This window comes from Sprattus sprattus (genome assembly GCF_963457725.1).
Source record: "Sprattus sprattus genome assembly, chromosome: 13".
In the NCBI taxonomy this organism is placed as follows: domain Eukaryota; kingdom Metazoa; phylum Chordata; class Actinopteri; order Clupeiformes; family Clupeidae; genus Sprattus; species Sprattus sprattus.
This window is the reverse complement of record NC_137911.1, coordinates 32564028-32578449: the sequence shown is the minus strand read 5'-3', so window position 1 is coordinate 32578449 and position 14422 is coordinate 32564028. Positions and strand designations below refer to the sequence as shown.

Here is a 14422-nt window from a genome sequence, read left to right as displayed (position 1 = left end):
GGAACGGCGATTTAACTTTTCTACTGGGACTACGTCCAAGGTGTCCATCTATACGAACTTATTGTACACCCCATTACAGGGTTTTTCCTGGGTCGAAATGGGTCTTCGGTGCTCCCCCCCAAAAAAATTTGCGCGCTATGCGCGCACAGACTGTGTTTTTTTTCACCATTTCAGAAATAATTGAGGCTATGGTAAAGTGCTGATGTGTGTAAACCAAGGAGGACTCAAAATATTATTTATTTTATTTTAAAGTCAGGTACAGAGGTCACAACCAGCCTGTGAACATTCCACCCTCCGCCTTTTGGTGCCCTGGTAAAATGATTTAACAAGTTCATGGTAATTTTAGCCTACATATATCTTTAATAGGCCTACTCGAATTTTATTTATTAACGAAGTTCAGAGTCAAAGCTATAGTGAAAAGGCAGGATGTAGCCTAAAAGTGTGTTGGCTACAAACACTCATTAAAAACCGATGGTAATTATCTGGGAAATAGTCTCTAACTGCAGTCAAGTTGTCATTGCTTGTGTCAAACCATTGTGAATTTGTCGTCACATTAAAACAGGAGACGACTTACTCCTTGTAGAAGACTGATGCTCGGAGCTCTAGTGGTTTCCTCAGGTGAACGAAGCTTTTAGAAGATCAATTGCGCGCAATTCCAGGATGCTTTATTTTCATTGGTTGCTGGATTAAATCTTACCCAGATACAACAGATAAAAAAGATACGGTTTTTCTGATTGGCTATTGTGAAGCCCATTTCTTTTTTTTTGATAGGCTGATAAGTGGCACCTCACGGCAGTCCTACAGTGGATTTGGGGAGACGTGCTTGATTCCTCCATGGTGAGGGCAGCGTGGCCAGGTCATGTTTGCGCGCTGCGGCACATTAAATAGCTTAGAGGTTTTTTTCAGCGTGAGAAATACGATGTGTGGCGGGAGTGCGTTATTAAAGACCAAAATTAGTGACTGTCACGCTCAATGCTTGACACTTGAGAGCCCTGAATTATATTCGAGATGCAACACAAATCTCCTCAGAACGAGCTGAGCTTTCATTGATAAACAAATGCGGTTGTCTGCCTCTCCCGAGATCCCGGAGTCTACTGTTACTCGTTCAAACGGATAGACAAATCAATTAGGTCCTCAACATAACAGATATTTTATTAAATTTAAAGCCATGAATACCGAAAATGGAATGTTATGCTCAAAATCACCGCCGACCGACAGTCAGGATGCATACGCAGATTGAGTGATTGGCAGCTGGCCGCTCTGTCCATTCGCGCAACTCACAGTTGCGTGTTGATCAGCCAAGAAAAAGACACACTTATCAACTCGTTTACTGATCAAAGCAGAACGATAATTCGGCTGTAGGACTCTTGAAATATAATATTGAGAACTTATTCCCTGACAGGCATTGCATGCGTGACGCATAGATTTTTTTTCCATCGCGCACTTTTTTTACCTTTAGGCGGTCGGGATTTTTCATAGGCGCTAGGCAAAACGGCTTCGGCGCGCGCCCACATTTTCTCTATGCAGGAAAAACCCTGCATTAGCCAATCAGAAAACAGTATTTCGTTCCAGAGGGAGATAAGACTGATATTAAAGGCAGCATTAACACTTACGTACATGCTGTGTTATTTTGCTAAGGTAAGGAAGGGCACGTCGCCTCACAACATCCTGGAAGACATTGTAGGTGGTCACACTATAGACTACATTACACCACAGACTTCATTACCCAGAGTTCCCTTATCTCTTCAATTCCCTTATCTACTCTTCTCATGCTCTGTATGGTCACGGCAAAGGTGGTAAAAAGAATGACGCGTTTTCCCCATATAAACAGCGGCAAGCCTCAAATTCACTCTCTCTCGTTTGGTCTTTCATCGAACTACCATTCAAAATAGAGATACCAAACCCTCTAAAGAATTCTTCATCAGGACAAAGGACGACATGACGAATCATAGCCTTCAGAACTTCTGATCAAAGTTCTAAACTATTTGAAATCGTTTAGTTGCAACCTGAGTTTATATCGATAGTACTATATACTGCAGCCCAGCAGTTTTGTTTGAATACGAGCGAGGCGACCGGCTCCCTTCTCATCCATTCAACGTCGACGACCATTCATCCTCCTTCTCCACTGACGACCTCAAGGCCGTCCGAGGGCTTCATCTGACGAGAAGAAGCAGAAGGCCCCGGGACATTCCACGAAGCCTGTGCTCCGCGCTGCTCAACGGAAACCCGGCAGAAAACATCTTGGTCGCTACGCAAGAGCGATCGAAGTAAGGCTAAATATCTGGGCAGAATTTAGTTTTATATGTATGTTTAAATCTATGTGAGAAGTATTGTTATTTTGTTTCATTGAGATTTAAATGCAATCTTAAATTCACAATCTACACGGTCTTTGACCGCTTATAATCTTGCTTGGTTCTATTGCTTTTAATTAGATAGTGCATGCACGTCTATCTCTCTCTCTCTCTCCCTAACTCCCTTTTGCATCACCACCTGAACAGACACACACGCACATCGTGATTTCAGTGTTGTGGAATATCTTGTGTTAAATTAAGGCCTAGCTTAGATTTAGTCCTTAAGACAAGAAATTCCTTTGTTAAACATTATTTACTCTGCGCCCCTTCCCCCAACGAAGTTGGCGCGTAAGAAACAAAGAGCTCAGATTTCGGTCCCGCAGCCAAAGTTAATTTGTGTCTGCGCATCCTTCATATCACGCTCTTTGGCTGCTTATCACCTGTGCGCATGCGCATAGTCTCCCTCTCACTTCTCCTCATCTCTCCATTGAGCGCGCGACCGCGTTAACTCGCAACTGCGCATACCCACACACGCACCCGCTCACACACGCACGCACCCTCTCTCTCTCACACACACACACGCACACACACACACACAGACAGAGACGGGAAGCTAACGCCTCCTCCTCTGCATTCCGGAGACAATCTACCTCATCCCCAATTCCACTTTGTGCCTTACTCAATTGTTTTACTCCAGTGTTTAAGTGATTATACCTGATTCATTATTGACCATTAATTACCTTTTGTTACTTTTAATAAATTGTTTACTTTTACTTAAACAATTGTCTTGCCTGTTATTGTTCCAATATTCCACTGAAAGCCATTTTACGCCAACCAGATACTCTTGATTGCCTTCACTTGTCTAGTTATCCATGAAGTGTTATAGACTTGTATTTTAATTGTAATACGTTAGTGTTGTAATATTATACTAAGACTGTAGCATAGTGGTAAAGCTAGAGTTTTCATCATTATAGTAAATTAATTATTAAATATTAATTACTAAAATTAATGATTATTACATTTTATGAGACTGATTTAATTAAACTATTGTAACAACCACGGTTTCACCTACAACATCAAATCCTACCATAAGTTGCCAGAAAAGTTAATGACAAAACAGCCCTATGATACAATTAACAGTTATTCCCATCACATTATTAGAAGCTGTAACTGATATTATTACGATATTATTATTATAAATATTATGAGAACCGTCCTGACAATATCTATGGATTTTACTAAATGGTTCAATGTGTTCAGGAGAAACCTACCAGCCTTGTATGTGAATGATTCCCCGGGCTGGGTTGAACCTACTGAGGTCACATATTTATCTGTCTCTCTCTCTCTCTCTCTCTCTCTCTGTCTGTCTCTTTCTCTCTCTCTCTCTCTTAGAGGACAAGGTAAGGCGGGAGGAAGCAGAGCAGCAGCAGAAACTTCTGGTACAGCGTACCAAGCTCCAGCAGCAAGCCATTCGTGACCTGGAGAGAAGCAATAAGGAGAACATCAGGCAGTTGGAGGTGAAGATGGAGGGGGAAAGAGCGAGAGCCCAGGCAGAGCTGGAGCGGGTTGTAACAGCTAAACTCAAGGTCTGAGGGAATGCTAATCATACGTAGCTACATTGAAGGTAACTGGGAACCAGATTTGAGGGATTGCTCAAAGCTAAACTGAAGATAACTCAAACCAAAGGGCAGGTCTGAAGGAATTCTAATCATAGTTATGTTGAAGGTAACTGGGTACCAGATTTGATGAATTGCTAACAGCTAAACTGAAGATAACTCAAACCAAAGGGCAGGTCTAAGGGAATGCTAATCATAGCTACACTGAAGGTAACTGGGAACCCGATTTGAGGGATTGCTAACAGCTAACTGAATATAACTCAAACATATTCCGCAATTTTTTTTATCTAGGGCTACATGAAATTCTGCAGCCTTATTCTATTTCAAAAAAATTATGTTTTCCTTCGGAGGGGCAACTTTACTTATTTATACTTCTCTCCAGGTTAAAAATGACTTGGTCAATTAAAGCCATCTATAGAAAATGAAAAAGATGGTGAAAATGACTGAAGGAGTATAAATCAGTAAAGACACGGTGGGCTGTTTGTCTTTAACTCACCAGTGGACGGCCAGATAACCGATGAGCCAAAGGCCTCGGCTGCCCCCAGTGGACAGACAGTGGTACTGTAGCCTTTTGCTGTCAATTACCCTTTTCAGCTGAACAACACTAATAGGTTCTTTGTATTTAAAAAAGGCATTCCAAGCTTTTTTCCTAGTATTCAGTATTGTAATCAGTGTACTTTGGTAGCACATATAGTTTGTTAAATGCGCATTTTGTTTCTTAATTTTTTACCATTGTTTAGCTGAAAACTAGTGAATACGTTTATTCCTTATTTTTGAAAAAGTAACAACGCTGGCCATATTGAAATTTTAGTTATTGTCGCTAACTGCATGCTGCTTTAATCTGAACATGATTCATCCAATTATCTCAAAGCGTTTAGTGTTGGTAGCACCAGGACAAGTTTGAAAGATTAAGATAGCGCCAGTCAATATTTGTAGTGCTTTAGTTTGATGAATGAATGGTCATAAAGCTAGAATGTCCACTAATGTGTTTGTTTACCAAAAGGCAGTAGGGCTACTGGAGCAACATGATTTAAGCCACAAACCTAACACACAATCTAAAGATGTTATTTGTTTAGGCTACACTAAAAGGAAGAAAAGGCAAAAATAAAACAAGATGCTAAGCATGTTAAATAGTGGAGGAAACCCCTAGGCGTACAGAAATGGTTTAACCCCAGTGCTCAATGGAAACTCACCCTCATAAACTCATAAAGTTGTTAAAGGACTGAACTGTGCCCGGGAGACAATTATCCAACCAGTCCCAAAGATAAATAGAATTGCTACCGCACTATGAAATGTGACAAGTTCATCCTCTGATTGTAACAGTATTGAGGTGTGCAAGGACCGTCAGACTGGGTGGATGTGTCAGGTGAAAGGAGGGGTCCTGTGTGTGTGGATGTGTCAGGTGAAAGGAGGGGTCCTGTGTGGATGTGTCAGGTGAAAGGAGGGGTCCTGTGTGTGTGGATGTGTCAGGTGAAAGGAGGGGTCCTGTGTGTGTGGATGTGTCAGGTGAAAGGAGGGGTCCTGTGTGTGTGGATGTGTCAGGTGAAAGGAGGTGTCCTGTGTGTGTGGATGTGTCAGGTGAAAGGAGGGGTCCTGTGTGTGTGGATGTGTCAGGTGAAAGGAGGGGTCCTGTGTGTGTGGATGTGTCAGGTGAAAGGAGGGGTCCTGTGTGGATGTGTCAGGTGAAAGGAGGGGTCCTGTGTGTGTGGATGTGTCAGGTGAAAGGAGGGGTCCTGTGTGTGTGGATGTGTCAGGTGAAAGGAGGGGTCCTGTGTGTGTGGATGTGTCAGGTGAAAGGAGGTGTCCTGTGTGTGTGGATGTGTCAGGTGAAAGGAGGGGTCCTGTGTGTGTGGATGTGTCAGGTGAAAGGAGGGGTCCTGTGTGTGTGGATGTGTCAAGTGAAAGGAGGGGTCCTGTGTGTGTGGATGTGTCAGGTGAAAGGAGGGGTCTTGTGTGTGTGGATGAGTCAGGTGAAAGGAGGGGTCCTGTGTGTGTGGGTGTGTCAGTTGAAAGGAGGGGTCCTGTGTGTGTGGATGTGTCAGGTGAAAGGAGGGGTCCTGTGTGGATGTGTCAGGTGAAAGGAGGGGTCCTGTGTGTGTGGATGTGTCAGGTGAGAGGAGGGGTCCTGTGTGTGTGGATGTGTCAGGTGAAAGGAGGGGTCCTGTGTGTGTGGATGTGTCAGGTGAGAGGAGGGGTCCTGTGTTTGTGGATGTGTCAGGTGAAAGGAGGGGTCCTGTGTGTGTGGATGTGTCAGGTGAGAGGAGGGGTCCTGTGTGTGTGGATGTGTCAGGTGAAAGGAGGGGTCCTGTGTGTGTGGATGTGTCAGGTGAAAGGAGGGGTCCTGTGTGTGTGGATGTGTCAGGTGAAAGGAGGGGTCCTGTGTGTGTGGATGTGTCAGGTGAAAGGAGGGGTCCTGTGTGGATGTGTCAGGTGAAAGGAGGGGTCCTGTGTGGGTGTGTCAGGTGAAAGCAGGGGTCCTGTGTGGATGTGTCAGGTGAAAGCAGGGGTCTTGTGCTGCCAGTCAGATACATGGAGGAACACATCAGTAATCTAAGGAAGCAGAGCATTTGACATGTCACCTGTAGATAATATTATAATAACATACTAATAATATACTAATAATGGTTATATTTAAGCAATATAGTACGAGTGGGAGTGGGGTAGGTAAGGGATAATCCCATGGGTGGTGTTCAGCCGTAGCCACCGAGGCAACAACACCCGTGGGATTATCCCTTACCTACCCCACTCCCACGAGTGCTATATTGCTTTTATAAAACAATTCTACAGTCAATAAATTAACATTTCAACACAAAGTTATTGATTAAAAATGGTTTATTTCGCCATTGTTTCTCCGCAACAAAAAATTGTTCCATTGTCAACGTCTTGGCTTGGAATTATAAGAATTTTGAATTAACGGTTATCATCAATGCGCTAAAGAATGTTTAATCGCGGAGTAATTTATTATTAGCTGTGAAAAGTACGAGTTGGTATGTTGACGTATAATCCAACTCATGGAACGTCTCTCGTCCAATCAGAAACAGCTAAATAACGCGATAGAACCCAATTGTTTTAGAAATGAAATTAATTAATTTCTTATTGATCCTTTAAATAATCATAATAATAGTAGGCCTAATAGAAAGGCAATTGCTTTAGACAAATCGAGCATTGAAGACCTAAGTCAGGAATTGAAGAACAAAGCTTTATTTAAACAGAAAACAGACAGTTTAATAGTGGCGGAAATGTCTCTTTGCAGCCTCAGAGTCATACACTGGTGGTGTGCCGACACGAAGCCTTCTGTGGTGCGTCAGCACATATCTGGGGTCCCGGTAAGCGATAATTCCTCCGGACAGTTTCATTATATGTCTTACAGGCCGCTGAAAAATTAAAAATGTAATAAGTTAAAATAACAGATAACATCGTTGTGCTGCCTCAGATGTCACAGATAACAACAAACTGAAAACAAAAGTAATATATAAGGTCACTTACTTAAAATAATTCCAAGGTCCACACCAATCATGTCCGGACATTGGGACAGGGCTGCCACCAAATCAGTTGTGACTGCCGTGTTGTGGGGTGAGCTCAGTCTGTGAAAACTGTGAATGATAGAGAATGATACAGATACTTTAGCTGAACCGATCCTGCATTTGTCTTTAAATCTCACCCTTGCATTGGGTCGTACGGCATGGCGTTTCCCTCGCTGTTGTGTAGACGCCGCACAGTTTCCTGTAAAGTACAATACACATTTTCAGAGTTAAGCAGCAGGCATGGGCAGTCTGGCACGTTTCACATTGATTTTCCTGAATAATTTAGGCCTTGTTTAACTGTAAGAAGAAATCACCTAAAAATAAATAGACTTACAGCGATTTTTGGATTATGCGCATTCGTTTCCTCGGCGGTTCTGGACAGCTGTAGTTCGACGCACTGGACATGGCTTCTTCTATTGACTAAGAACCGCACAGAAACGGTGCCATTCCGGCACAAAGTAGCCATAACAAACATCGATACACAATACACTTAATACACGGTACATGGACATTCAAATGCCAACACATTTTAACGGATAAACGGTAGACATACATGATTGGTATCTGGTAAAGACATTTATTTGTAGGTAAACATCAAGAGGTGTTGGAGCCGGAATGGGTTATGTTTATTGTTATTTTTTATAGTTATGAAATATAAGGATAAAACGAAATTAAGTGTTCTGCGTTTATCATAATTTAATTGAACAATATTTAGTTGGTATTTGGATTTGCTTTGTGTACTGTTGATTTCCTTTGTGTAATATGGAGGTGCGAAATTGCGTTGGCCACCGCCCACTTTATCAGGTGTCTAATTAAAGCCATCTAGACACGTCACAGAGAGAGATGTTGGCAGGCATGCAGCCAAACAGTTTTTTGAACGCGGCAAGAGCAAAATTGGAAATAGGAACTCCTTTGAACCTCTGCTGTTTCGCACCTCCAAGAAAACAACATTCTCAATCAGGTACATCATCTTTGTTCATATTTTCTGCAATAAATCAACAATCAATCAAAACCCATCAACCCTGTCGAAGTGTGCTTGAAGTGCGTCAAACAAAGGCTGGATTGAAATAGGAATTACAAGAGGGATAAGAAGAGTAAGGAGTTACCGGTAGCATGCGTGATTGAGCTATTGTCCAGGACTGTATACATCGGCCCCTGAGAAAAGGGTGCCGCTGGGAGACGCGGAATCTTTGTTTGGTTCCGGGGGAGATTGGGCAGGCTTACTCTGTTTGTAGTAGTGGGGATAACGGAGATCGCCCTTGTCAAACGGCAGCTGTTTTGAATTTGTATTTTGCTGCAGGGAAACCTGTTTTATTTCATCCTTACTGACCGCTAGACGGTGCTTTTAAGCACTGGATGATCCATCTCGCGCACGCGCAGGTCGAGGAATAATACCAACATTGTCACCTCGTGACCCCGATGACCCCCGGATAGTCTATATCTTCCAGTGGGGTCAGGGAAACTGTTCCTTTCATCTTCTCGCTCACAGGTAGTTGTGTGTAAGGAAACCAAAGCTTGAATTAAGTGCTTAATCCTGTTCCGTGCCGTTGGCCTTGCGACATAGTCGGAGCTGCCAGCATTTTCGCCTTCCAGAGGCCGCACCGATCGTATTGGATAAGTACTTTGGTCTTTTCTAAATGTATTGATGGTTGCAACTATTGGCATCGCCTGCGCGTGCCGATAGGTATGCAAGGCCGTAATTAATTATGCTGTGGTTTAGGTACCGTTTCGCCCCTTCCCACCACTTAGGCAGTTAAATTACGTTGCCTAACCAGCTGATGCCGCTAAAAAGTGTTTGATGGCATGGTGACAGCGGCGTGTTCGCCACCTCTCCCACCATTCATTGTGTTGCGATTACTACCTACTGGTGTTGTAGTTCGCTCCTTTTACCAGCGTTCATAGAAACGCAGTTACAATTCCCTAGGAGGATTACTTGCGTATAATGAATGCCTACTATAGGGTTGGTAATTCAAATCTGTAACCCGTTGAGATGGCTTAGCCCCCTGGGTAAGTCACCGGTTACTACGCAAGCCACCAGGGTTCGCATCCCGCCTCCGGCGCTCTAATGTGAAAATTGGATCATCATTGAATTCATTTTCAAATCGCTGGTCTGTTGGGTAATTGGTGAAGGCTTGCGTGTCTGCCCCCTCTCCCACCGTCCATACTACACTGTTGTCTTATTGCGATTGTTATGCTACCCCCACTGGCCCAGTTTAGCGGTGGAGTTGGCAGTAGATTGCTTTTTGTGGCTAAAAAAAGATTAATTGTCATAGTGGTTGTCCCACACCCATAGCCGCTGGAAGGACGCGCTTTCGCTTCTTCTTCCAGTGCTCAAAGGAAACGCAATTGCAATTCCGCTAGCTGAATTACTTGTGCATGGTGAACGCCTATATTTAACTATATTTCTTCAGTGATGCTTTAGCCCACTTGAAAAGGTCGCTGGTTTACCACGCCAGCGACCCGGGTTCGCATCCCGCCTCCGGCGCCCTGGCACTAAATTGAATCCTCAATTGAATTGAGTCAGATTCATTAAAAGAAGTTCTCCCTGCAATATTGTGGGAAAGCCCAGTATTATACTGTTGTTTCAGTTCATTGTGTGTGGCCATCCACCCTCTCCTGGTAAAGGCAGTGTGCTCGCTCCCCGCTCCCAGCACAGGTGTGGTCTGTATCAACCAGCCGATCAATTCAAGTATATAGTGCTTCTCTAAATACTCAAAGACACTTTACAGAGTAGTCTGGCCTAGGCCATACACTCAGACCATCATACCAGTGGTGGTAAGCTACATCAGTAGCCACAGCTGCGCTAGGGCAGACTGACGGAAGCGTGGCAGCCAGTCGGCGCCAAACGGCCCCTCCGACCCACCACCAACGTTCATTCAGTTCATACCATGTTATGCATGTATTTGTAGTTGTTGGCCTGCAAATATTTGTCAGTGATGGCAGCGGTTCCTGCCTCCCTCTCCTGGCATCTATTCTGCACTGTGTAACCCATTGAGGGTGGCCATCCCCCTCTCCTGGTGAGGGTAGTGCTCTCGCTCCCCGCTCCCAGCACAGGTGTGGTTTGTGATTGTTGGCATGAGAATATTGGTCGGTGAGGTCAGCGGTTCCTGCCTCCCTCTCCCGGCATCTAGTCTACACTGTGTAGTTTGTTGTGCGTGGCTATCCACCCTCTCCTGGTGAAGGTAGTGCTGTCGCTCCCCGCTCCCAGCACAGGTGTGGTGTGTAGTTTGGCCTGCAAATATTTTGTCGGTGACGGCAGCGGTTCCTGCCTCCCTCTCCCGGCATCTATTCTGCATCTATATCTATTCTATATTTATGCTGATTAACCCATTGAGTTGGCTATTCCCCTCTCCTGGTGAGGGTAGTGCTCTCGCTCCCCGCTCCAAGCACAGGTGTGGTTTGTAGTTTGGCCTGCAGGTATTTTGTTGGTGATGGCAGCGGTTCCTGCCTCCCTCTCCCGGCATCTGCTCTGCACCATATGTGGCTACGACCGCAGGTATTCGGCGGTCGATTCAGCTTTCCTCTGCTATGGTGACCCTAGGAGGGGCTCTGCTTTTTCCAAGCAGCGACTGTCCCACTGGGTGGTGGAGAGCATTACCCAGGCGTATAAAGGAAGTGGGACCCCCTGCCATCCGGGGTGAGGTGCCACTCCACCAGAGCTGTCTCGACATCATGGGCAGCCTAGCGGGGCATTCCCCTGGAAGATGTCTGCAAGGCAGCGTCATGGACATCACCTAGTACCTTCTCCAAGTTCTACCGGGTGAATGTTGCCACTCCCCAGCCGTTTGCTGTGATCCTGTCACCTAGACATATAGGGAAGTGGGCACCCCCTGCTATCCGGGGTGAGGTGCCACTCCACCAGAGCTGTCTCGACATCCTGGGCAGCCTCGCGGGGCATTCCCCTCAAAGATGTCTGCGAGGCAGCGTCATGGACATCACCTAGTACCTTCTCCAGGTTCTACCGGGTGTATGTTGCCACTCCCCAGCCGTTGGCTGTGGTCCTGTTGCGTGACTCTGCTGCTTCCTCTCAGTAAGGCAAGTGCTGGAGTTCTTCGTGACTTTGTTGGTATATGTCATCCAGTGCTTGAAAGCACCGTCTAGCGGTCAGCAAGGATGAAATAGAACGAAAGTTACGTATGTAACTACGGTTCTATGAATCACTGAATGACCGCTAGACCGTTCTGTCACTCAGAATCCTCGTGCACTCGCGAGAAGATTGTCTAGGAACAGTTTCCCTGACCCCACCGGAAGGTATAGACTCGCCGGGGGTCATCGGGGTCACGAGGTGACAATGTTGGTATTATTCCTTGACCTGCGCGTGCGCGAGATGGATCATCCAGTGCTTGAAAGCACCGTCTAGCGGTCATCCAGTGATTCATAGAACCGTAGTTACATACGTAACTTTCGATTGAAATGTATGGACTTGATATCAAACTGTTTATACTCTGCATTATGTCCCATTTTCTTATTAGAGTGTTTGTTTCAGGTAATGTGTATGCTGATTGATTTATGAAGTGTACCCCCTGTTTGTAAATGGTGTTGGTCCCTGGTGTATATGTATCGTTGGTTTTGTCAAATGTAGAGAATCTTCCACGGCAATACACAGGGTCGGCGACTGTCGTAAATCCCACATTTCATGCAGTGACTATTATCAAATAATCCCATTAAGCCATAACATACTACACAGTAGCCTATGTGTAGCAACAGCCAGTTATCTCTACTATTGATCAAATTAACCTGAATGAAGTTTAATTTAGAGTTTAATGTTAAAGTGTGTGTGTGAACTGTGCTTAAAGGCATAACAGAGTAGGAGTGAAAAGTATTCTGCATTAAATTTAAATCACTTCTTTAAATAACCTTACTCCTATAAGTACAATTTATTGGAAAAACGTTCTTAACTCATGTAACGGCGTAAACGTAGTGCATTACTACCCACCCCAGCCCTTATGTGTCAAGTTAAGCTCATCTTTACTCAGGTGTTTGATTCAGGGGAATATTTGTGTTGTATTCAATGAAGCTTCCCATGTGAAGTTATTGGTCCTTGATATGATAATAGCTGCGTACGCCAGTGGCGGTCCGTGCATTTCACGACTAGGCCTTCAGCGATGTCCTACACGATGTTAAACTGAGTGAATCCACCTCCTAATACCATCATTATGACGCCATGGCTCTCGAACCATTATATTTATACAGAAAGGCAGTATAAGTGAGCATTGCATCACCTTAACATAGTCGAGTACAACAGACTTTATTAATATTTCCGGAGCATTTAAAATCAATACACCCGTATTAACAATACATTAAGAGTAGTAAACTCTCAGTTATATGATCGCTTGGATATTACTGTCACAACTTAAGGAGATTTTCAGGGATAAGTCTACAAAGTTTTATTAAGTCCACCGAAAGTAGCCTATGTGAGCTTCAACAAGTTTGTCCACTAAACATCGCATTGTCCCACCTGCAAAGCAGTTTCATTAAACTTCCCATCCTCACGATATCCAGTTTTTCTTGAAAGTTCCGTCTTGAAAATGGCGTTGTTATTGTATCAAAAACTGGAATTATCAAGTTGGTGTAAACTAGTTTATTTGAGTTGGTTAATGTAATTATATTTAGTCTTACCAATTGAAACAACTAGCATAATAAGCATTGAAACCGATGTACGTCGTTTTCCGTTTTCGCATTAGCCAGCTAAACTGAGCACTGAAGCACTGCACCGGTCTGCCTCAGTATCCAATCAAAGGACGTTTACGTGTCACGTTCAACGCGAGGAAAGAAATCTTCCGGGCCTTCTAGAAGGCCCAGTGTCGCCAACTCGAAATCTGATTGGTTGTCACAACTGTCTGTTTCAGTTCATTCAACTTAAATGAACTGAAACAGACAGTTGTGATAACCAATCAGATGTACACTGGCCTTCAATGTGAATTCTGAAGGCCTCAGGGAAGATTTCTGTTCTCGGGGAAGATTTCTCCGAGCGTGGCAACAAATGATAGCTGAAATATGATTGGATGAAAGCTCTAACATAAATTAACAACGCTGGAAGCTATGAAATGAAGATAATGGACTATGGGGAATAATTTAATACATATTTCTGAAAAGAAAATATTAAAATTACATTTAATTACATTAAATTTAATTTAATAATTTAAAAAAAAAAATTACATTTATTTTATTACATTTATTTTCTGATGATGTTTAGGCCAGCAGAGAAGGCCTTGAAGGCCCTGACGGACCACCACTGGCGTACGCTGATCCTAGTCATTTTGAATGACGTTCAACTGACATTTTCTATTCACTGTTGGCAGTCTTTTGCCAAAGAGAGAGATATGAGTGTTGCCCACATAGTTCACAAGACTACACAAGAACAAGGCCTTATTCAAAACTGATCTAACAATGGAATGATGGATTAATTAATTCTTGCTTTATCTGTTTTATCGTCAACAGTTGATCAGCACCCAGACAGACACCATGCCAGCCAGCAAGCAGGTACAGTAGTGCTGATTTCACTCATTATGATTTTGTCCAGCTGCTTACACACAACTATTATACACAAGGTCCAGGGTGGCTTTGGAGGGCTCTGAAGGTAGGAGCTGGGATTTGTATTCTTCCAAAATCTATCAGGTTTCTCCAGAATCGTCTACCCTGCTTTTAACCAAGAATCAATTAATTGAAAATCCAAAATAAGTTCCTGCAGTGATCTAGAGTAAAACAGAAGTCTAGGAAAGAATGTGTATGAGTGCATCAGTATTTAGAGAGAGAGGGTGAGACAGTGGGAGAGAGACAGTGCCTCAATGACAGAGAGTGCCCCAGCAGTGAGAGAGAAGATCCCCCTATATACCCCCCTCTACGAGTGTGCACCATGAACCAATCAATACTGCCCCTGCACTGACTGTGCAAGGCCTGGGGGGGGGGGGGGCAAGGGTCATAAGTATGTGTGTGTGATATGTGTGTGTGATGCATTATATCATCAGAGGGGCTTCATTAAATCACAGAA

The 14422-nt window shown here is 44.0% G+C and overlaps 1 protein-coding gene across 1 annotated transcript in view; it reads left to right on the top strand.

Moving 5' to 3' along the window:
• The window catches only part of LOC308374525 (guanylate-binding protein 1-like), a gene marked incomplete at both ends in the record, with an annotated part of 29106 nt that extends 25223 nt beyond the window's left edge, over positions 1–3883 (top strand). Inside the window, one exon of the mRNA XM_080850306.1 lies at positions 3684–3883. Within this exon, the coding sequence (XP_080706432.1) occupies positions 3684–3883 (200 nt within the window). The remainder of the gene's footprint in view (positions 1–3683) is intronic.
• Positions 3884–14422: the final 10539 nt, after the last annotated feature.